This window comes from Cibotium barometz, chromosome 65 (assembly GCF_041138505.1).
Source record: "Cibotium barometz isolate CiBa-2024 chromosome 65, ASM4113850v1, whole genome shotgun sequence".
In the NCBI taxonomy this organism is placed as follows: domain Eukaryota; kingdom Viridiplantae; phylum Streptophyta; class Polypodiopsida; order Cyatheales; family Cibotiaceae; genus Cibotium; species Cibotium barometz.
Window position 1 is genome coordinate 7,745,838 of NC_141110.1, and position 24,998 is coordinate 7,770,835.

The following is a 24,998-nucleotide window of genomic DNA, read 5'->3' on the forward strand; positions in this document are numbered from 1 at the left end:
CGATGGCGGATATCCTCAATGTCCTCCATGGTGAGTACTCTGACTGGACGTCTCCCATGCCGTGCTAGTATGGTCCTGATCCTCTGTTGTAGTCTCCGCCGGTGTCGAGATGGACCTCTCATCTTGGGGCGCCTGGACCGCCCCAGCTCTATAGCCCGATCAATCAGTGTACCTCTGGTGCGGCTGTACTCTGGGGCTAGCTGCAATGCCTGCTGACCTGACTGCTCAATCTCTGGTCGAAAGAAGTCTGTAATCTGCCTCTGTAGGTGTCTCTCCCTCTCTGATCCCCTCCCTCTCAGGAGACCCTCTCTATGTCTACGCAGCTCTAGCAAGTACAATCCGAGGCATCTCTGATCCTGGTATCTCATGACTCTAGAAAGTGGTCCAAAGCCCTCTCTGAACAGGCAGTGAAAACGGCCTCGTATCTCATAATATACCGGACAGTGACATATGTAATGTAACTCTGTCTCTGGCTCCATCTGGCACAGCTGACAAATCCTGGCCTCAGCTGGTACTCCTCTGAATCTGCCAGTCTCAATCTCTAGCTGGTGTGAGGATGTGCGCATCTGACCAATAGCACACCGTACCCCATGAGAAAGATGAGTATCCATGTAGCTGGGTCTAATCACAAACCCATCCTCCGTGAGCTGGAGAAGATGATCTCTATAGAAAGCCATCTTCGTACTAAGCTCGTGTGTCGGCTGTATCCATGTCCTTCTAGTGTCCAGCTGAGTCAAGTCTAGCCTGATAAGTCTGGTAATCTCTGCCCGTGTGAGAGAGAGGGAGGGTGCATCCAGGGAGTACTGAAATGGAGGTAGCCTGTCCATACTAAAGCCATGCAGTTGGAACCAAGCTGTCATCTGTGCATACCAACATGATCCGTCTCCCTGTGATGCCAACTGTCGTGAAGACTCCAGGGCTAAGCGAGCATATCTGTCTCTAGGGAGAGCCCAAGTGCTATGTATAAAGGAGACTGATCGAGTGAGTGCCTCTACTACCAATGGGGGGGCAGCCATCTCTGCACGGATAATATCATGTGGTACGGAGGCCTTGGCCCTAATCATCCGGGTTTGATACAATGTCTGTGTAAGAAAAGCTAAAAACAACTAATTGAAACTAAAATAACTATGAGGAAAAGTACGGTACTAGAAAATAACAATTGGTGGATCTGATACAATGTCTGTGTAAGAAAAGCTAAAAACAACTAACTGAAACTAAAATAACTATGAGGAAAAGTACGGTACTAGGAGCTCCTAATGGATAACATCTGGGAGGAAAACTCTAGTAACAAAGGTAAGCATCATACACATCACCCAAAGATGTCTCTCATCGGTCGATGGCGGATATCCTCAATGTCCTCCATGGTGAGTACTCTGACTGGACGTCTCCCATGCCGTGCTAGTATGGTCGTGATCCTCTGTTGTAGTCTCCGCCGGTGTCGAGATGGGCCTCTCATCTTGGGGCGCCTGAACCGCCCCAGCTCTATAGCCCAATCAATCAGTGTACCTCTAGTGCGGCTATACTCTGGGGCTAGCTGCAATGCCTGCTGGCCGGACTGCTCAATCTCTGGTCGAAAGAAGTTTGTAATTTGCCTCTGTAGGTGTCTCTCCCTCTCTGATCCCCTCCCTCTCAAGAGACCCTCTCTATGTCTACGAAGCTCCAGCAAGTATAATCCGAGGCATCTCTGATCCTGGTATCTCATGACTCTAGAAATCAATGTACAACTGTTGATGTCCTCGGGATGTCCAGAAAAAAAGGACAAAATGAACATGAAATAAACTATGAAAGTACTGAGCTAGTGGGGGGGTGTGATAGATGGAGCACTACTGCTAGAGGCTCAGTATGCAACCTATATGTGTAGGGTATACAAGAATGCAATGCAGATCTGTCTAGCTCCAAGTGTGAGTGTGTCACGTGCATAATAAATGCCATAGACATTCTTAGGTGCTGGTCCAGAAAAGGCAGCCAGATAAAGAGAATGAACCAGATAGAGTCAGGATTTGAGCACAAGAGGACAAGTGTGGACTCAGAGCAAGGCCTGGAGGGCATCTTGAGAGTGCGTTAGAAGCAAGGATAGCTGGTCGGCTGAACCAGAGGACAAGGCGGCAGCAGGCGCATCATGATCAAGGAGGAATATACAGTCGGGCAGCGCTGAAGGGATTTAATGGACTGTGGACTGGCCGACCAGCAGTCGGCCAGTTGGCCAAGTCTTTGTGAAATCCTATAAAAGGGGCAGTGTGCTCATCATTGTAGACATTCAATCCTCTAGGGATTGGGTCCTTCGGGTCCAAGCAGGGACCAGAATTTTGGTGTTTATCACTCTTTTATGAAGACAGCCTAGGACTGTAGCAAAGTACCCTTTTTGTACTATATAAATATACTGAATCTCCAGCATATCTCTCTCTCTTTCTCTACTCTCTCTTCTTATTTGCGTTTTTGCATCAGCATGTTTCTAGGAGTGTTTAGGGCTGAAAGAAGACCCTCACAGATTCCGCGTGTTACATTGGTATCAGAGCATGAGGCTCAGCAAAGCTAAACACTGATTCAGTCCCATATGATGGTGTACAGGTCCAAGTTACAGGAAAGTACACGGATATGAAGCCCAAGGCAAGGATACCGAATCGGGAAGAGCTCCTAGGAGGTTTGTTGGTGGTGTTCCACAAAGGCAGAGGGGATGGCAGTCTTGTGAGCTAGATAGGTTCTCGACGGTCCCAAGGGAGGATTATCCTCCAAGGGGTGATGTGAGAGTGCCAGACTCGTTTCTCAGGAATGAAGACCAAGACGGTGTTCAGAGTTAGGGCAGGAATGGATGGTGGACTAGATGGAACAGATGCATAGATCTTATTCTGAGACAAAGTGGTTTTGGAGACCGGGCCGGGCTTTCAGAGAAAAGGGTTGCCAGGGATGGATGGATGACGGAGGGACTTCGGGAAAAGATTGGGATGATGACAGTCATCCAAGAGCAAGTTGGAATCCTGTCATCAAGTTTAGCAGAGGGGGATGTCATGTGCATGATAAATGCCATGGACATTCTTAGGCGCTGGTCCAGAAAAGGCAGCCAGATAAAGAGAATGAACCAGATAGAGTTAGAATTTGAGCACAAGAGGACAAGTGTGGACTCAGAGCAAGGCTTGGAGGGCATCTTGACAGTGCGTTAGAAGCAAGGAGAGCTGGTCGGCTGAACCAGAGGACAAGGCGGCAAGAGGCGCATCATGATCAAGGAGGAATATCTAGTCGGGTAGCGCTGAAGGGATTTAATGGACTGTGGATTGGCCGACCAGCAGTCGGCCAGTTGGCCAAGTCTTTGTGAAGTCCTATAAAAGGGGCAGTGTGCTCATCATTGTAGACATTCAATCCTCTAGGGATTGGGACCTGGGTCCTTAGGGTCCAAGTAGGGACCAGAATTTTGGTGTTTATCACTCTTTTATGAAGACAGCCTAGGGCTGTAGCAAAGTACCCTTTTTGTACTATATAAATATACTGAATTTCTAGCATCTCTCTCTCTCTCTCTCTCTCTCTCTCTTCTTATCTGCGTTTTTGCATCAGCATGTTTCTAGGAGTGTTTAGGGCTGAAAGAAGACCCTCAGAGCTTCCGCGTGTTACATTGGTATCAGCTCCTGGATATGGTGTTGATGTCGAGCCCGTATCTCTGTGATCTCTCTCTCATGTAGTCTGGGAGTCTGGTAGCTTGGTGCTCTCGGTCTTCGTCTGGCTCGGAGGTCCGCAGCGCGATGAAGTGTAACCCCCTCCTGTGTCAGGGTAGGCACTAGGATAGATCTCTGGAAGAAATCAGTGAGCTGGAGCTGTCGCCCACCTCTCCCTGTGGTATGAGTCTGTAGCAATGTCTCTCTGTGGCGCTTTGTCTCTAGCAAGAATTGGCCAAATCTGTGTTGGTCTGCGGACTCCATGATCTCGCGGAGTGAGGGATGTCTATTGGAGATGGTGGTGTATCTCTCTCTAATGACACTAACTTGGTGCCTTTTGCCTATCAAAACCTTTTGACATGTGATACATGCACGTATATGTGCCTCTATGTCCTTTTGCAGATTTGGCCAAAAGAAATACTGCTCAATCATGTGCAGAGTAGGCATTATGCCTCTATGACCAACATGAGGAGGAGCATGGTACTCATCCAAAACCTTTTGCCTCATGTCAGACACCATACATAGGAAATTATCTTTCATGAGACAACCCTCTTTGATCACATATGAGGCATGTGCATGACCAGCCATCAAATCAGCCTAAATGGTGGCAAAATCAGCATCCGTATGATACAAATCACGCATGGCAGACAAGTCCCCATGAGAGGCAACCGAGATAGCTGCCACATATGGCTTTCGTGACAATGCATTTGCCACTACATTCTTCTTTCTTGGGGTATGCGAGATCTGAAAATGAAACATAGAGTGGAAATTGGCCATCCTCATATGCTTCTCTGACAATTTAGTTTGGGTAAGAAAATACCTCAAACTATGGTGATCTGTTTTCATAGTGAAATCAGTCCCAAGAAGGTAATGTTTCCATATAGTAAGTGCATGAATTACGGCCAAGAGCTCTTTCTCATAAATGCCAAGAGATAGCTGTGCATCATGCAATCTATGGCTCTCATAAGCCACGGCATGTCCCTCTTGATTTAGGAGAGATCCTATGCAATTTTTAGATGCATCACATTCCACACTAAAAGGCTTTTGCAAATCTGGAATGATCAACACTAGACCATGAGTAGTTGCATCTTTCAATTTGAGGAATGTATCCCTCTCTACATTAGTCCATTTGAATACGGCCTTCTTCTTTGTCAAATCGTGCAAAGTGCCGAATGAACCTGCGGTAGTAAGAGCATAATCCAAGAAAACTACGGATCTCATGCACCGAACTCAATTTGGGCCAATTTTGAATTGCATCAATCTTTGCATGATCCATCCGCACTCCATCTTTGGACACAATATGCCCAAGATAATGTATCTTTGACAAGAAGAACTCACTCTTCTTTACATTTATGAAGAGTTTATGCTTATAGAGTTCTTCAAAAAACAATGGCCAAATGAGCTCTATGCTCTTCTTTGGTCTTCGAGAAGACTAGGATGTCATCAAAGAAGACACCTGTAAATTTCTTGTACCCACGGAATATGCGATCCATCATTCTATTGAATGTAGTCGGGGCATTCGTAAGACCAAAAGGCATAACAAGATACTCATAAAGCCCAAATGCTGGCCTGAAAGCAGTTTTGTGTACATCAGATGGTATGCTTACTTGAATAGGTTTGCTTGTAGGGTTCTCCCTCTCATTAGCTTCTTCTCCACCCACTTTTTGTGAGAGAACTACCGCGAAGGACAATCTCTTCTTGCCTCCATCTAGGCAAAGAGAGTTCTTCCTTTATCCCCATACCCAATGGAGCGTTTCGGTGTGCCATCGGAGTAAGGATTTGTGGCTAGAAGGCAAGACCCAACGACACTTGAATTATGTCGAAGACCAATGGGAAATGATCCGAAAGAACATGCTGTCTCTCTACAACAACTTTCAATATCTTAGGCAAAAATAAATCATCGTGCATAACATACATTCTATCGAGCTTGCTCCACCTACCAGGATATTGGCGAGAGTACAAAGTAAAGCCATAATCATAAGGATGCAACTAGGACTAAATGGCCTCTTTAAGGACGAGAGACATAAAAGAGTCCCAAACTCACTTTTCCGGATTATCCATTATATAGTGAGGCGAATTAGCTTGATCAACAGAAGAGCAGATATTAAAATCCCCCATGAGAAAACCCGGTTTTCCTAACCTCAAACATCGTTGTAGATCCTGCCAAAGAGAACGATGAGCCTCTACTTTATGGGGAGCATACACACCAACCAACCAAAGAAGTTGTTCTTCATAAGTGATCTGCACAACCATAAATCCACCATGTACATCTTGATGTACAATAGAAGGCTGAAAACGATCATGGACAATCATGATCACCCCTAGGTGGGTGGAAGGGTGTCCATTAAAGAAAACATGAAAACCTCTATGTATAAAGCCACCTCCTGCTTGACTATGTTGTTTGTGCTCAACCGCACAAAGAACATCCCATTGGTTAGACAACAATGTTTGCCACAAGACATACTGCTTCTTATGGGAGGAAATCCCCCACACATTCCAATGAACCAACTTCATAAAGACAAGAAACAAAGTCAATGAGAGCGAGGATGGGGCTTGTCCTGCCTTTCATTAGCAACCAACGCTGCACATACATCACCCATATAGTCACCCAAAATTGCAAAAGCATTTTGCAAAACCCCAAAAGATGGTCGATCGGATGAAGAGGGTTGATTCCATTGTTTACCTCTTTCACCCGTATATTGTAGGCATATGCCCACTTATGGTAGTGCTATGTGTGAACATCGCTTAACCAAGGGCATTTTTTCCCATGTGGTTTTTTCCCTTGGATATCAAGTGTGAAAAGACACTCTATCCATATAGTATTTTGCACTTCTATATTATATGGATGTGACACACATGCAAGGGTTGACTTGCATTTTGTGGCTACCACACATTTGGCTCCGTCTCTCTCTCTCTCTCTCTCATTTTTGTGTGAGCTTCTTCTTCCTGCACCTAACCCTAATTTGCAAGATTCTCTGAGTGTGTGAGTCCAACACCAGCAATTGGTATCAGAGCTCCCACTGGAAGTTCAATCTTGGCCGAAAAGAATTCCAACCCTGCAGCTGTCCTTTTTCCGTCGACTAGAACAGTCCTTCCGGCAGTGCAGGCTCCGTCTGGCTAGGTTCTGTCGCCGTTGCCGCCCAGTCCATCCGTTCCGCCCGCTCAGCCGACGCTCTTACTGGAGAGAGCGCCACCTCTGCCTGTTCCTGCCTCCCAGAATTGGCGGCGCTACTGCGTGCAAATCCGCCCTCACTTGCCCCCGCCTCTCTTGCCGGCGGAGCTAGTGCTGCGAGGTCCATCCCGCCTCGCCCGTCGACTGAGCTGCCTGTGCTGCGGTGACCACGATCACACCTGTGTCCAGCTCCGGCCACGCTTGTTGGGTAGGAGGGAAGCTAGCGTGTGCGCGCGCGCGCGCGCGCGCGCACACACACACACACACACAACCTCAAGCACAGAGAAACGTGAGAGTGCTGTAAAAGATGTACTCAATAATGATATAAAATGAAAGTACAAGTGAGTACTAAAAGGCCTAGGGCAAAGTGCCCAACACACATAAGTGTGTTCACACGGGGGAAAAACCTGTGTCCAGTCACAAGGAAAAAGTGCCCTTGAGTAAGCTGAGTTCACACCTGAACTAGCCGGGAGTGGACATGACCAACAAACCCCCCTCGAGTGAATGGTGTGAATGGGTAGCAGCAGGGTGATAAAGCTGTGAATGCTGCCCTGCACTATGCTCCACAGTAAGAGTGAACTGCAATGCCAATGGAAAAAGCAAGCACTATATGACGGGGAAAAGGAGAATCCCTAATGTCATAGTGCTAATGCTAGAGCACAGTAGTACATAAATGCATCACCAGAAATGCATGGAAAAGATCATGTGGACATCAACTGCATCAAATCAAGAGGCATCACGTAATACCCCCCTGAAGGCGTACCAAATGCCAAGCTGAACTGCATGTAATCCACATCAATGCTCTGTAACTGCACCAGTGATAAGCATAAGAAGAGGTCATGTATAAAGGCAACAAGATCCTAAAGTCATGCCTGTGCGACATGCAATGTAAGCTGCAAACGTGAAACTCATCAATGGAGGATCCGATGAGGGAAAATCAGCAATGGGAAAAGCTGAAAATGGGGAGAAAAAGTGGGGGCTCGAGGCGGGCATCAGCCAATGCTATGAGAGGATAGGTAAACTCTCAGCGATGCCATGATCAGTGGCATGTATGGCAAATGTAAAGATGCATAATCCCACAATGAATAATATACATGTGATATGTCAAAACCATGAGAGCAAGCCAACACTGGCCAAGTGAGTAAAAGGCACTCCCAGTAAACATCACATGTGAGAAAGTGACAATGCCAACATTGTAGAAACAATCCTGCTGCAAGGGAAAACAACATAAAAGGCATCTCCAATAGACATCACATAAGAGAAAGCGTCTAGCATAGACCAGCATAAGGGTCAACAAGCATAAGTGACCATGAGGCATCACCAACTGCATGTGGGCAAGTAGAATCCCCCCTGAAATACATCTGCCAGACAATGCATACCATGGAGTACAGACTATAAAGCATAGTCATCAAAAGCAATGGCATCAGAAGACATCTCTGCAGGCAATGAAGATGTAAGTGTCAAGGCTGACACATGTGTAGCCAGATTGGCCTGATTTGCACCTGTGGAAGAAGATGCTAGCTTCTTCTTCTTTTTTTTTTCACTCTCAATACGCTTCCTGCATTCCTCTATGGTGTGCCCTGTTTTCATGCAATAGTTACAACGCTTTTTCTTTTCAGGCTTGTCCTCTGTCTTGGGAGGATTCAATGGGCTAGGTTTAGGCCCAGATCTATTCCCACGAAAAGGAGCAGCCATTGTTGACTCATGTTGTTCCTGTTGGAACGAGATTGCTCCTCACTGAGCAAGAGAGTCACAAGGTTGTCAAAAGTGACCGCATTAGGTGCATTGCCAACCAACAACCGCAAAGTGGTGCCAAATGTCTGATAAGAGTCAGGCAAGTTGCGCAAAACTGTCTGAACAAGATAGCTATCTGTCAAAACCTCATTAGTGTTAATGAGCTGCTCTCGTAGGTCCTTCACATGCGTAAGGTACTGATCGATAGAGTCACCTTCAAGCATGCGGTTAGTCTCAAGCTTGCCCCGAAGGTAAGCTACATGAGCTTCATTGGGAGCTGAATACAATGCTGCCAAGGCATCCAAAGCACCCTTTGCAGTGGTGCAAGATCGAATGTGCGGAATGATATGCCTGTGGCACGAGAGAGCAATCAATGCATGGGCCTGAGCATCCCTAGCATCCCAAGTACACTGCTCCTGAGTAGGAGGAAGACGAGGAGGTGGACCTGCAGGAGGATGAGCGGAAATCACTTCACCTTCCGGTGGAGCAAGTGCAAGAGGATGCTCCTCAGTGCCATCCACATACAACCATACATTTTTAGCAACCAAAACATGACGCATCATATAAGCCCACATAGGGTAGTTGTCCCCATTGAGCTTGTCCTCTTGAGATAGCATTCCAAAGAGGTCATTATTACTGTTGGCCATGATAGGACAGCAAATCTGTCACAAGTCACCACGAGTATGCAGTGTCCAGCAAAACCGGAGAAGGGGGGGCAGTGGGGAACGAAAGGGGGGGGGGGGGGGGGGGGGGAGAAAGCGCGCAAGGGGGGGGAGGGCGGGGACAGGCAGGGGAGGTGGGACGCGGAAGAAGGGGGGGAGCGGGGGCGCGAATGAAACTGGGGCAGGCGGGCTGGGGGCGACGGGCGAGAAAAGGGAAAAGGGAGGGCGGAGGGCGCGAGACACACAGGGGGCGCGGAGGGGGGGTGCGAGCAGGCGGGGAGAGGCTAAGTCATGAGGGCGGGGAAGGGGGGTGCAAGCAGGCGCAGCAGCTCGAGCAGGGTGAGGGTTGAAGGCTTCAGCGAGCAGTTCGAAACTGGCGATGTCATACTTGTTGCAGCCAATGGTGCCAATATATGTATGAAAAATGTGTTGTATGTTCCAGGGATAAAGAAAAATCTATTCTCTGTCTCAATCATAAACGACCAAGGTTTAAAGGTTGAATTTAAAGATGGGAAGTGTTTGGTAAAAGACCCATCAAAGGGTTATGAAATAGTCACTTCTGGAACACGATACAAAGGCTTGTATAAGCTGGACAGCTATGACAAGCGTACTTATGATGCAAATATAGTGGCTGCCCACACTCCTGCTATGCATGATGCAGAGCTATGGCATGCACGTTTTGGGCATATAAATTTTCAGAGTTTGATGCTTTTGTAGAGGCATCATATGCCGCCTCTTGAGTCTCCAACAAGACATGTATGTGAGGGGTGTATTTTGGGAAAGATGCAATGAAAACCATTCCCCAAGGATAGAGCTGTTAGAGCTGAAAGCAAATTACAGCTCATGCACAGTGATGTATGTGGTCCAATGCGGACACCATCCATAGGGGGGCATCTTTATTTCATCACATTCATTGATGTACCCCTTGAAAGCGAAAGCAGAGGTGTTTACATGCTTTCGACACTTTGTAGCAATGGCTGAAAATATGTGTGGATGTAAAGTCCAAGCACTCCGCTCAAATAGAGGTGGAGAATACATGTTAAATGCGTTCAAGGATTATATGCTTCAAAAGGGCATCAAACACCAATGTACTGTGCCTTATACACCGCAGCAGAATGATGTAGTTGAGAGGAAAAATAGATCTCTCATGGAGATGGCAAGATGCATGGTGAAAGCACAAAAGTTGCCTCACAATTTTTGGATGGAATATAATGTGTGCCACTCACGTGTTGAACAGGTGTCCAACAAAAGCTTTGAAAACCATAACACCGTTTGAGGCTTGGTATAGCCGAAAGCCAAAAGTGGATTATATGCGTACATTTGGGTGTTTGGCATATGCACATGTGCCAGAACAACTCCGAACAAAGCTAGATGATAAAGCAATGAAATGCATTTTTGTGGGCTACAGCAATCAGAGCAAAGGATACCATCTTTATAATCCAACAACATGCAGGATTTTTGTCAGTAGAGATGTGGTATTTGCTGAAAATTCAGTGCAACCCATGTACAGCTTGTATAAAAGTAATGATACAGGCATACAAGACATGTTTGATGGACTATATTGCAATTAGGGGGGATTCAGATCAGCCAGCCCTTGCACAAGAAAATCCTCATTTGGAACAGCCAACCATTCAGTCCCCATCTATGGAAGAAGTGGAAGATCTTGTGAGGGAAGAGCAAACAGCCATAGACACAGTTAAGTCGGTGCCAAGATGGTTGTTGAAAATTTTGCAAGAAAGTAAACTTGCAGCACCACTGACAGGTAGAACAAGGGCTAGTTCCAGCCATGCATTGAATATGCATCATGGTTGGGGAGTCTGCATTAGCCATAGGTGGTCTCTTTGATTCAGAAGAGCCTTCTTCTTATGAAGAAGCACATGAGAATGAGCACTGGGTGTAAGCTATGCAAGATGAAATCTCTTCTATCATGAAGAACAATACTTGGGTGGAATTGCCGAAAGGCAAGCATGTCATTGGAACAAAGTGGGTGTACAAAGTCAAAAGGAAGTCTGATGGTACTATTGACATGTACAAAGCAAGACTTGTGGCTAAAGGTTACTCTCAGAAAAAGGGAATAGATTATGAGGAGACTTTTGCTCTTACTTCCAGAATGACTACAATAAGATCAGTGATTGCATTGGGTGCACATAAAGGATGGAAAGTGCATCAATTGGACATCAAAACTGCATTCTTAAATGGGGATTTACAAGATAAAGTATATGTAAATCAACCCATTGGTTTTGTAGTTTGTGGTGAGGAACATGAAGTATGCAGGTTACACAAAGCATTGTATGGGTTAAAGCAAGCTCCAAGAGCTTGGTATGATAAAATACATGCTCATCTAAACAGCCAAGGTTATGTGAATAGTCCAGCTGAAAGCACATTCATTGTATGTGAAGAAAACCGGTGCCGATATTCTCATAGTCATCTTGTATGTAGATGACATGCTCATTACAAGGACTAGCAAAGCACAAATTTCAGATTTGAAAGTTGAATTTGATATGTCAGATTTGGGGCCTTTACACTACTATCTCGGCATACAGTTTATGCATACAAATGACGACATTATTATGCAGCAAACTAAGTACATAAAAAGTTTGCTATAAAGGTTTCACATGGATGAATGTAAGCCCATTTCTACTCCAGTAGAACTAGGTGTATGGTTACTATGCATGATATTGGAGAGCCTTTTGAGGCCAGCATTTATCGCCAGGCAGTGGGATGCCTTATTTACTTGTGTAACACGAGGCTAGACATATCTTTTGGGGTGTCTTTGTTGAGCAAGTTCATGCACAGCCTAGGCACAAAGCATTGGTAAGCAGTCAAACGCATTTTTCGTTATCTTCAGGGTACCCTGGATCTTAACATGCACGTTTCTAAAAGGTGAATTTTGGCATGTTCCTAGATTCATCTAGGTATTATACATTAAAATGTATGGGGACCGATCAAGATTGGAATAATTACAGGTTGCAGGTGTTATGTCACATGCATTGATGATCACACTAGGAAAGTGTGGGTTTATTTCATAAAGGAGAAAAGTGAGGTGTCTGCTCACTTTCAGAGACTTAAAGTCTTGGTCGAAAAGGAAAAAGGCATACAAATAAAATGCGTGAGATCAGATGGTGGGGGAGAGTATTTCTCCAATGAGAGTAATGATTTCTTGAGAGAGCTAGGAATCAAGAGATAGTTTACATGCAGCTACACTTCGCAATAGAATGGTGTTGCAGAAAGAAAAAACAAGCACATTGCAAAAGTGGCACGTACCTATATGTTTGAGAAGAATACGTCCATAGTTGTCAGGTACGATACCGTATAGAAAAATATGGTACGATATAATTTTCTTATCGTACGGTAAAATACGGTGTTTTAAAAAAATACTTATAATCTTAGGTATTTCCAATTCTAGATATGGAGTATTTTAAAAAGGAGGGACGCATCGTAGTACAGAGGAAGCGTAAACAGCCATAGATAAGAAGAAAAAAAAAAGACCATTACCTCCCAAAAAATTATTATTTTTGAGAAAAATTTTTTTGGGAAAAATTTTTTAGATTTTTTTTTTGAAAAATCCACATGAGTCTGTACGATATCGTACCGTACGGTATTCCGTACAATAAACCGTCGTACGCCGTACGGAAACAACCATGAATACGTCACATTATTTTTGGGTAGAAGTAGTAGCAACTGTTGTGTACATTATGAATAGGATTGAGAACAGATGTAAGTACACATGTATCATGCAAAGTTTAGGTATCTTGTTGACAGGTTGAGGTATGATGGATATATAGCCCATCATTATGCTTACATGGTTAAAGCAATACATGAGTCGGAGCCCACTTGTTTTGAGCAGGTACTTGGAAATAAAAAATGGGAAGATGCCATGAATGAGGAGATGGCAGCATTGGATGCAAATGCAACATGGAAGTTAGTGTCTTTGTGCAAGGAAAAGAAGGCAATTGAATGTAAGGTCATATGGTTAAGTGAGCATGTATGAGGCGAGATTGGTTGCCAAGGGCTATGCATAGACCTATGGCATTGACTATGAGGAGACATTTAGTCCGGTTGCGAGAATGACAATCGTGAGAGCTGTCATTGCTATGGTTGTAGCAAAGGGTTAGTCTTTACATAATATGGATGTAAAGAATGTCTTCTTGCATGGTGATTTGCAAGAAGAATACATGATGCAACCACGAGGTTATGAGAGTGATACACACCTATATTTTGTGCAGGTTACGCAAAGCCCTGTATGGCTTGAAGCAAGCATCTAGAGCATGGTCAAACAAGATCGGGGAGTATCTTTTTACCATTGGATTTCAGATATCCAATGCAGATTTTTTACTTTATGTGAAAAAGACAGACAAAGGGATCATGCTGCTAGTCATTTATGTGGACGACTTTATTATCACTGGTGATAGTGATATTGACAAACATAATGTCAGGAGACTTTTGAAGAGATGAAGAATTTGGGTGAGCTGCGGTATTTCTGGGGAATAGAGGTGGTGGGATCACCTCATGGCATTTTGTTATTACAAATGCAGTATGGCTTGGACATGTTGTCCAAGTATGGTATGATAGGCTGTAAGTCTATTTTAGTGCCATTGGGACAGAACACACAGCTTTCCACAGATACAGGTGAACTTTTGGAGGATCCCACTACGTACAGGCGCATAGTGGGTAGCTTGATCTACATGACCATCACCAGGCCAGACTTGAGCTATGCTGCTGGACTTGTGAGTCAGTGTATGCAAGTTCCTAGGAAGCCACACTTGGATGTGGCTAGACGGATTCTCAGGTACATGAAGTCCACAGTTGATTATGGACTTTTCTATTGAGGCTGGTACAAAGATACATCTGCATGGATACACAGATGCTGATTGGGCTCGTAGTGTCGTAGACAGGAGGTCTACTAGTGGCTTTATGTTTTTGTTTGGGATTGTTATTGTGAGTTGGAGCAGTAGGAAATAGCCAACAGTTGCTTTGCCGAGTACAGAGACAGCGTACCGGGGTGCTGCTATGGCAGCTTGTGAGGTAGCTTGGTGTCAGAAGCTACTTGGTGATATGGGTGAGCCTGTAGATAGGGCATTTGTCATTAATTGTGAGAGCATGAGTAGCATATAGTTGGCGAGGAACCTAGTATACCATTCTAGAACAAAGCAGATTGAGGTGCATTATCACTTTGTGAGGGAGAAGGTTCTAGCACGTGATGTAGATGTGGTATATGTCAATACAGAGCATCGGGTAGCTGACATCTTCACGAAGGCATTGGACACACAGAAGCTCCACATGTTTGTTGGGTAGGAGGGAAGCTAGCTTGCACACACATATACATGCGCACAACCTCAAGCACAGAGAAACGTGAGTGCTGGAAAAGCTGTACTCTATATAATTATGAAAGTACAATGTGAGTACATAAAGTAGCCTAGGGCAAGGTGCCCAACACACATAAGTGTGTTCACACGGGGAAAAAACTTGTGTCGAGTCATAGGGAAAAAGTGCTCGTGAGTAAGCTGTGTTCACACCTGAACTAGCCGGGAGTGGTCATGACCAACAAACCCCCCTCAAGTGAATGGTGTGAATGAGGACAGGGTGTAGGTGACTACCTTGGAAGAGGCTGTAAGCTTAAAGCTTCGCGGAAAGCTTCAAACTTTTCCCTCGAAAGAGGCTTTGTAAACCCATCTGCTATATTGGCATGTGTAGACACATAAGCCAAGTCAATCTCTCCACGGAAAGCTTCAAACTTTTCCCTCGAAAGAGGCTTTTTAAACCCATCTGCTATATTGGCATGTGTAGACCTATAAGCCAAGTTAATCTCTCTTGCATGGAGCCTTTCCCTAACATCATGATAGTGAACCTCAATATGCGTTGTGCGGGCATGAAATATTGGGCACCCTACAGTGGCCAATTCTATTTGTGAAGCTGAATACAGGGCAGCCTTTACAACTACTCTGGAATGTGATTGGCTACGACGCCTTCTAGCAGATCTTGGTGTTGGACAGCAGTCCCCTACCACCATTTACACTGACAGTCAGAGTGCTTTGGCAGTTGCACGAAAAACTTCTTACTGAGCCATGAGCTGCATGAGTCACCAAGAGGAAAACAGTTACCACTGGTTGACACTCGCGTGTCATAGCAACTTGCCCAATCACTGTCTGTAAATGCAAGCAAGCATAGTGTAGAAGAACTGCCATAAAACAAGGCAAAGTTTGCAGTGCCTTTGAGATAGCGAAAGACACCCTTACACGCTTGCCAATGCATAGTGCTCGGACAATGCATGAATCTGCTCAATTGGGAAACAGCATACTGTATGTCCAAATGAGTAGAGCATAAGTAGATAAGGCATCCCACAGCTTGCTGATAGGTGGCAACATCAAAAGGCTCACCAGCATGCTCAAGTGACAGTTTTAGACCTGGTTCCATAGGAGTAGAAACAGGTTTACAATCCCACAGCTTGCTGATAGGTGGCAACATCAAAAGGCTCACTAGCATGCTCAAGTGACAGTTTTAGACCTGGTTCCATGAGTAGAGCATAAGTAGATAAGGCATCCCACAGCTTGCTGATAGGTGGCAACATCAAAAGGCTCACCAGCATGCTCAAGTGACAGTTTTAGACCTGGTTCCATAGGAGTAGAAACAGGTTTACAATCTATCATGTGGAAACGCTCAAGGACCTGCTCAACATATCTGCACTAAGATAACATGATACCACCCTCAAAAGGTATAAACTGTATGCCCAAATAGTAATGTAAATGCCCCATGTCTGTGACATCAAATGCATGTTGCAAATCAGCTTTAAAAGCTGAAATATCACCCTCTTTAGGGCCAGTGACGAGAAGGTCATCCACATAAAGAATAAGGATGAGAACATTGTTCCCAATGTGGCGTACATAAAGTGTACTCTCAGCTGAACTATTCTGAAACCCTTTGGCAGTCAAGTATGTTTGAATTTTGTGGTACCAAGCATGAGGGGCCTGTTTAAGACCATACAGTGCTTTATGTAAATGACATACTTTATTTTCTGCACCTTTTTGAACAAAGCCAGGAGGCTGAGACACAAACTTCCTCCTGCAAATCGCCATTCAAAAAAGCAGTTTTAACATCCAATTGATGTACATGCCACTGCTTGTGGGCAGCCAATGCAATAACAGTACGTATGGTAGTCATACGTGAAGTGGGAGCAAAGGTCTCCTCATAGTCAATGTCCTTTGGCGACGAAGCGAGCCTTATGGCGATCAACTGAACCATCAGGCTTACGCTTAAGTTTGAAAACCCATTTTGTGCCAGTAGCACGCTTGCCCGGGGGCAAGTCACATAACTCCCAAGTACCGTTGTTGTCAATGGAGTCTAACTCACCCAACAAAACCGAGTGTAGTCATCAATGAACGTGATGAAGTACAAGTGTCCTCCAAAAGATGGAGCCCTCATGGGGCCACAAAGATCACTATGAACAAGCTGTAATGGTCGGACAGCCCTCATAGCCCCATCTTTAGGAAAGGAATTCCTGTGCATCTTTCCAAGGATGCATCCCTCACATACATGCTTGAAGGGAACTTGCATAGGAGGAAGCTCATGCACCATACCTTACTTCTGCAAGCGTACAAGAGATGGGAAGTTCAAGTGACCAAACTGAGCATGCCATAACTCAGTGTCACTCAACACACGGGATGTGGAGGCAATCATAGCATCAAGAGAATAAGTACTCCTGTCATACATATCAAGCTTATACAAGCCACCGCATAATGTCCCAGAAAGCATAAGAGAAGCTGAATCTCTGCTGTCATACACTGAGCAACAATGATCAGAAAACTGAACCTTAAACCCAGATAATGCAAGGGCTGAAACAGAAATGAGATTCTTTTTAATGCCTGGTACATATAAAGTGTCACAAAGAGTAAAGCTATCCCCATCACATGCTGTTAGCTCCACATTGCCAATGTCTTTAATGGAGTAAGAGGCATCATTGGCACACATAACTATGCCACTTGGAGGTGAATCCTACAAATTGGCAAAGAGATCTCTGCAAGAAGTGATGTGCTTAGAAGGACCACTGTCAAAGTACCAATCTCCAGTTGAGATAGACATACAAGAAGCATGCAAATTGCATGTAACCACTAATGCATATCCCTCATGAGCAAAGTTTACCTCTTCTTTAGTGTCCACAGTAGCAGCCAAACCTTGCTGCTTCTTTTTCTTTTCACTCTCAATGCGCTCCCTACATTCCTCAATAAGATGGCCAGGTTTTCTACAATAGTTGCATCTCTTCTTTTTCTTGTTGTCACCCTCTTTAGACGAGGTAGAATCTGAATGGGCATGTGGTTTGCTCTTAGGTTTACAACTAGATGAAGCCCTAGATTTACCTTTGTTTCGATCAAAGGCACCAAATGCTTGATCAGCAGAAAGCATAGTGGTCCTATTAGAACGAGACTACTCCTCCTGCAGTAAGAGAGTCACCAACTCATCAAAGGTATACAAGTTTGGATTACCCTTCATGAGTAGACGAAGAGTAGTAGCAAAACGTTGATAGGATTCTGGCAAACCCTGAAGCACTGTAGATACAAGTGAACAATTTGGAATGACCTCATCAATATTGATGAGCTGCTCTTGCAAATCAGCCCCTGATACATAAACCCACAAATTCTTTGCAACAAGTACATGTTTCATCATGTATGCCCACATAGGATAGTTGGTGCCATCCAACTTATCCTCAACGGAAAGCATACCAAATAAATCACCAGTGTTCCTAGACATGGTGGTCACAAGTGTGTTCAAACAAGTAGTAATGCTGCAATAATGCTGTAACTTCCAAAAAATTTGGGAGAAATGCTCTAATGTCAACCAAATGTGCCTGCAATACCGAAAATTGCCTGCAAATAGTGCCAATTTTTGCAAAATCCCCAAATTTCTAGTGCAATTATGCACCAAATCTGTTGAAATCAATGCCAATGTGTGCCAATTTTGCAATTGCAGGCGCAATTGTTGAAAGCCCCAAATTTGAACAGGCAATGTGTGCACTTTTAGGTCAAACCTTGCAGATCTGGAATTTGTTGTTGTTTTGGACAGTGCAGAGCAGGCACAGTTGCAGGTACAGTTGTCCGTACAGGCGCATGTGCGGTCGTACGGCAGATCAGTACGGTTGTACGACGGTGGCCGACAGCACAGGCGGCGGCACTCAGGGCTGGCGGCGGCGCACAGGCAGCTGAGGGCGGCAATGGCGTCGAGGCAGGTACGGGCGCAGCGGGTACTATCGCAGCTAGCGCAAGGCGCTGAGATCTGTGGCGTAGAGGACGGGCAGCGCTAGATTTGGAGCGTTGCAGGCGACGCGGAGCAGATGTGGGGTGGACAGGGGCGGCGGTGGCGGCAGCACACAAGGGCGGCGGAAGAGCGGTACAGTACGGTGTACGGACAGAGTACGGCGGCGTGCATAGGCGGCTGAGGGCGGCAATAGGGTGGCTGAAGGCAAAACCCTAACCCTAACCCTAATGTAGCAAAACCCTAATTCTAGATGTGTGCAATAGGCTCAAGCTCTGACGGGCAGCAGGGGGCAAACCCTAACGCTAACCCTAGCCAAGCTCTGATACCAATGTTGGGTAGGAGGGAAGCTAGCTTGCACACACATACACATGCACACAACCTCAAGCACAGAGAAATGTGAGAGTGCTGGAAAAGATGTACTCTATAATTATGAAAGTACAATGTGAGTACATAAAGTAGCCTAGGGCAAGGTGCCCAACACACATAAGTGTGTTCACACGGGGAAAAAACCTGTGTCCAGTCACAGGGAAAAAGTGCTCGTGAGTAAGCTGTGCTCACACCTGAACTAGCCGGGAGTGGTCATGACCAACAATGTTTAGGAGCTTTCTTGCAGTGCGGTGCATAGTGTTGAGCTCGAGGGAGAGTATTAAGATATCGAGCAAAAGTGCTGTGGACATTGATGACTTGCCTGGGTGATAGCTTCCGCACGTATGCCACTGGCATGGTTGGTGAGAATGGTTGATATCCCGCCAGTGGATGACAGGTTGTGTGAACCACTCTGGAGTACTAGAGTTATGGCATAGCTATAGCCCAAGGTAATGGGAAGGTAGAAACTATCGCTTAAGATCTAAGACGAACTCAACCTAGACATAAGTTGCCATACCTAATCTGGTGTGGGCATGTGCCAACTGAATCCACCATGGGATGGCCTCACTTTCTATATACCAACTAGCCAAGATCACTATGTCAGTATCATTAGTTCTTATAGCAATAAAATAAGCTTCAAATTGATGCAACTAGGAATAAAGGGTCGTGGGGTCAATTTTACCATTATACTTAATTGAAGTTCGTTCTCTCGAGAGGACTCGAGAAAGAAGCTGGTGTTGCTTTTGCGTCAAAAGCCGCAAGAAATGTTTCGTGCTCCATGCGTCTCGCATGGCGTCTTCTTGTGTGACAGCACGAAATGTTGCCGCGCGGTCCTTCATCAATCGAATCTCCAATGCTCGCATCTACAACTTGAGTGTTGAACTCGACTGCGGTGGTAATCCTCTAGAAGGGTTATCCAGTAGAGGAATTGCTATCGAGTTTTGGGAAAGAGAAGGAGAGAGAGAGGAGATGGAGAAAAAGGGATTTGAATACAGGTTTTCTCCTCGAGGGCCAAGATGTGCGTCTTCTGCTCGTCCAGCTTGGTGTCCTTTGATTTGGAGGTTTTCCCTAAATCAATCAAAATTGGCAAAATTGACACATTGAGAGTCTCTTGGGTTCTCTGTTCTAGACCTTGGGCCCAAAATGACATGACAAGTAGCCATTGCTTGGTGTAGACGCAGGAAAAGGCGACATTACCGGCATTGAGGGGCGATTTTACCCTTATCTCGTCTAGAATTTGTTTTTTGTGTTTGGTCATGGGTCTTTTGCCCGGGATGTCCCCCAAAAATAATTTGTAATAAATGTTTGATCTCTTGTGTGTTTTTCCCGCCTTGTGTTATAAAAGGCTCCATCATCCAGTTTATCCCTGTTTTGAGTGAGGGGGGCTAGTTCGGAAGGGTGAGAAATAACATGTGTGGTCAATCTCCATTTGCAGGCTTGACTGTGATGGAGCTAAGAGAAGAGCTGGAGGCGAGGCAATTGCTTTGGGCATTGGGCCGAAAGGTCCCAAAGCTGGCTATGCAGCGCACGAAGTCGGTAGAATCGGGCGCAGGCGGCAAAGGCGGTGGAACCGGGTGCATGTGGCAGATGCAGTGGCGGAACTGGGTGCAGGGGGCAGACGTAGAGGTAGTCCGCGCAACTGGCCGACGGAGGTGGTGCGTTTGCACTAGCGCCGCTCGGTTGGCCGGCGGCGGCGGGCTTTGGAGTGACAGCGCACGGGTTTGAAAGGTGGCGGGCGGCTCTGAGACGGCGCCAGCCTGCTTTGGGGCGGCGACAACTGGTGGCTAGCGGCGGTAAATTGGCAGTGGGATCTGGTTCTGATACCAAATGCTGGTCAGTGCCTAGAGTGCAGCCCCACAATAGTGGGGAGGAGAGAGAGATGATAATCAACAAGAGAATTAGCACAAGATTAAAAGGAATTGTGGGAGTACAAGATGTAGTGGAAAGCATGAATTCATTATAGAAGTAGGTCCCTTTTTATAGGAGAGACCTTATTATATATTCTAAGCATATGCTAGATGTGATGGCAGAACATGCTAGATATGATTCCACCACATATGCTTAGTATGATGCCCCCACATATGCTACTAGATATGATGCCACCACATATGCCTTTTAAGAGCTTGTTCCTACACAAGAGACTTATACGATGATCTCGCAACTGTCTAGCGATCGGCATGACATGTTTCATGTTTCGTGCTCCACGTGTCGCCTGGCGTCTTTCTGTGTGACAACACGAAATGTTGCCGCGCGGTCCTTCATCAATCGAATCTCCAATGCTCGCATCTGCAACTCGAGTGTTGAACTCGACTGCGGTGTGCTCTAGAAGGGTTATCCAGCAGAGGAATTGCTATTGGGGTTTGGGAAAGAGAAGTAGAGAGAGAGAGAGAGGAGGAGACGGACAAAAAGGGACTTCAATACGGGCGTTTTCCTCCAGGGCCAAGATGTGCATCTTCTGCTCGTCCAACTTGGTGTCCTTTGATTTGAGGGTTTTCCCTAAATGAGCCAAAATTGGTAAAATCGGAGCTATCTTCATCGCATTGAAATTGAAGCCTTTAGTGACACATTGAGCGTCTCTTGGGTTCTCTGTCCTTGCCGGAAAAGGCGACATCACCGGCACCGAGGGGCGATTTTACTCTTATCTCCTCTAGAATTTGTTTTTTGTGTTTTTGGTCATGGGTCTTTTGCCCAGGATGTCCCCCAAAAATAATTTGTAATAAATGTTCGATCTCTTGTGTGTTTTTCCTGCCTTGTGTTATAAAAGGCTCCATCATCCAGTTTATCCCTGTTTTGAGTGAGGGGGGCTAGTTCGGAAGGGTGAGAAATAACATGTGTGGTCAATCTACATTTGCAGGCTTGATTGTGATGGAGCTAAGAGAAGAGCTGGAGGCAAGGCAGTTGATTCGGCCAGTGGGCGCCGGAAGGTCCCAGAGCTGGCTGAGCAGCACACGCAGTCGGCAGAACCGGGCGTAGGCGGCAGAGGCGGTGGAACTGGGTGCATGCGGCAGATGCAATGGTGGAACTGGGCGTAGGCGGCAAACGCAGAGGCACTCCGCCCAGCTGGCCGACGGAGGTGGTGCGTTGGGCACTAGCACCGCTTGTTGGTTGGCCGGCGGCGGTGGGCTTTGATGGCGCACGGGTTTGAACGGTGGCGGGCGGCTTTGAGACGGCGCCAACCTGCTCTGGGGCGGCGGCAACTAGTGGCTAGCGGCGGGCGGCTCTGAATTGGCGGTGGGATTTGGCTCTGATACCAAATGTTGGTCAGTGCCTAGAGTGCAGCCACACAATAGTGGGGAGAAGAGAGGGATGATAATCAGCAAGAGAATTAGCACAAGATTAAAAGGAATTGTGGGAGTACAAGATGTAGTGGAATGCATGAATTCATTATAGAAGTAGGTCCTTTTTATAGGAGAGACCTAATTACATATTCTAAGCATATGCTAGATGTGATGTCACAACATGCTAAATATGATTCCACCACATATGCTTAGTATGATGGCACCGCATATGCTACATATGATGCCACCACATATACCTTGAAAGAGCCTGTTCCTACACAAGAGACTTATACGATGATACTCCAACTGGCCAGCGATCGGCATGATATGTGCCCATGAACAGTGCTCACAGTGAATCCATCCTCGGAGATTCGCAGGAAGTAGTGTGTAGAATGGAGCTTGTGTGGGGACATTTATGTGCGGCTCATGTGAAGCCCTATGAGGTTGAGACAGTTAAGACAGTTTGATCTCTTGCCTGGAGAGAGCAAAAAAAGGAGAGGAGATTAACAAAATGAGAGCCATGCTTTTACTTGCTGATAGAACCAATCTCTCTTTTTTTTTTTTTTTTTCAAAATTAATTTTCAAATGATTGAGAATTCGCTAGAGATAGCAAAAGGTTGTAATTTAGGTTGATAATCATGGTTCTCTGGTAGCATCACAGAAATGGGAACTGTTATTTGTGTTGTGTAGGTGAGGAAATATTTTGAATACGGAGAAGCAAATGGAGCTGTTGATCATATATGGCGTGCGATAGCCACCAAGCTTCCACGTGTGCGCACTATGATACACCGTGACCGACGTGCAGTGGCTTGAAATGCAAGCAATGCTGTCATTGTTTGATAGATGACAGAACAGTTACAGTAGCTTGCAGCAGTGAATATTCACCTTATCTCACACTGGATTTTCACAGTTCACTGTTCTGGAGGGTTCCTTAGCATTTACTTCTCAGCTGCATTGCGTATTCGAGGGTGCAATTTCTGAGGCTGGCAGCTCATCTGTATTACAGGAAGTTATCTTCAAAGTCAGGCTCTAGAGGAAACACTAGCTTTCTAAAAGAAGTATATTCACCCTCACAAGAAAGACAGATGGGGCCCTGGGAGGCTTCCTTACATTGTCAATACAATAAATTACTTCCTGGGACACTGGCTCTTCTTCCTTCTTTTACACTGCTTTAAGCCGTTTGGTAATTATGAGTTTATCTTGGTGCAACTACAAGTTTTAGGTATATGTGTGGGTTTGACATAAGTCACATGTCTTGTTCCTATTGATCTATGTGATCTGCATTTAGTCTAAAGAAGATTGTAAGTAATAAAGGCTTTAATTTTTGTTACAATTTTGGTCTTCAAATGCGAGCTTTTGAAACATAATATAGAAGAAGCATTCAGTCACTCTTTGCACGGTCTGCATCAAAACTAACGATGATGCGGGCATGGGCCCTTGAGGGCTGGCAAATCAACTTGAGGTTTCCTGGTCTGTGTCGATAGAGCTATGTGAATCTTGTGCTCTTGGATCAGTTTACATTTGTCATCTTTTGTTATCACACATGCTTTTGGGCACGGGTAGCATTTTGAGTTTGTAAGGTCTGAAGCTTTTCTTCTCATGAGCATTGGAAACTCGTTAAAAGACTCACACATAAAACAAGCTAACGCGAATCAGCTAAAACTATTTAAACACGTTACAAAGAGCTAGAAGAACACACGTGGATAACCAGAATAGAAATAAAACAACTAAGAAGAGTTGCAAGGTACTATACGAAGTCACACGCTAAATCTATTTAAAAAAGCTTTAAAGAGCAAACGCTAGTATTAAAATTCCATCATCTTTTTTACAAGTAGTTGGCATCTCTTTATATGTATGTGCAAGGGTACATGTACGGATGTCGCCTCTTCTAGAACCATTAAGGGTGCAGAGTTAATCTAGTGCGTGTGCGTGTGCGTGTGCGTGTGCGTACAATTGGACTACATTTATGCATGTGCTCTTGGCCCTTGCTTTTCACATGCTTGCTCTTATCTCTTGTGCACCACCAATTTACTCAGAAGGGTCCACACCTTATAAATATTAACAATGCTACTTGATCTTAATGCCTAAGGGTGGTTGTAGGCTATACTTCTAGCCACCCTATTTGTGCCATGCAAAATTTGATTGATGAGTAGTCCACACCACCAGCTCATTGGAGTGTAGGAGGGCACATCATTGAACTAGAAATAGATGATGCCATCGTTAACATACAACACTATGCTACTATTTCTTAATTTACATGTTCCCCCCCGCCAAACATGGAAGGGCACTAGACTCGTAGCAAGGATGAAACTTCTTGACGAGGTATTCATTAGCATTGTTTCATAGCTAATATTCCTCCATATCCTAGCATTAACCCTTGGAAGGACCTTGCTTGCCTTGCCATCAAGCTTTTTTTAAAGCGAGTACATCAAACCTCGATACCAAATCACCCTTGATTTTCTCCTCCTCCTTGCAATTTGCCACCCATGTAGCCCTCTTTGGATGAAGAGGCTTGAGCCTCTGTATGGGTGCTTGCCTCTCCTCTTGAAATTTGTCCAACTAAATGAACCTGTTGCCCATTTATTCTTCTTCATGCTCATCTCTAAAATAGCATTATCTCAAGCTTTGTACTTCCAATAGCATGTTCTCAATTCTTCTTCTTCACTCTCTCGTCTAAAATAGTATATGTTCTCACAAACAAGTCCTCCACCCTTCTAACGAATAAGTAATCGTGTAGCTTATGACTCGTAACCCTAGGAGGAAACGATCGAAAATTTGATTGTTACTCCAAATTTCCCTCTCCTTACTTCACGAGTGAAAGAGCTTGATGCATCCATGCAATATAATGTTGCAATGTTTACTCAAATTACTCAAATTTTCCCTCTCCTTGCTTCAA

At 45.2% G+C, this 24,998-nt stretch overlaps 1 protein-coding gene across 1 annotated transcript in view; it reads left to right on the forward strand.

The window, feature by feature from the left end:
• The window catches only part of LOC147602885 (putative arabinosyltransferase ARAD1), a 63,360-nt gene extending 39,920 nt beyond the window's left edge, over positions 1-23,440 (forward strand). Inside the window, exon 3 of the mRNA XM_086797063.1 lies at positions 22,793-23,440. Within this exon, the coding sequence (XP_086653189.1) occupies positions 22,793-22,915 (123 nt within the window). The 3' untranslated portion in view covers positions 22,916-23,440. The remainder of the gene's footprint in view (positions 1-22,792) is intronic.
• The last annotated feature ends 1,558 nt before the right edge of the window (positions 23,441-24,998 follow it).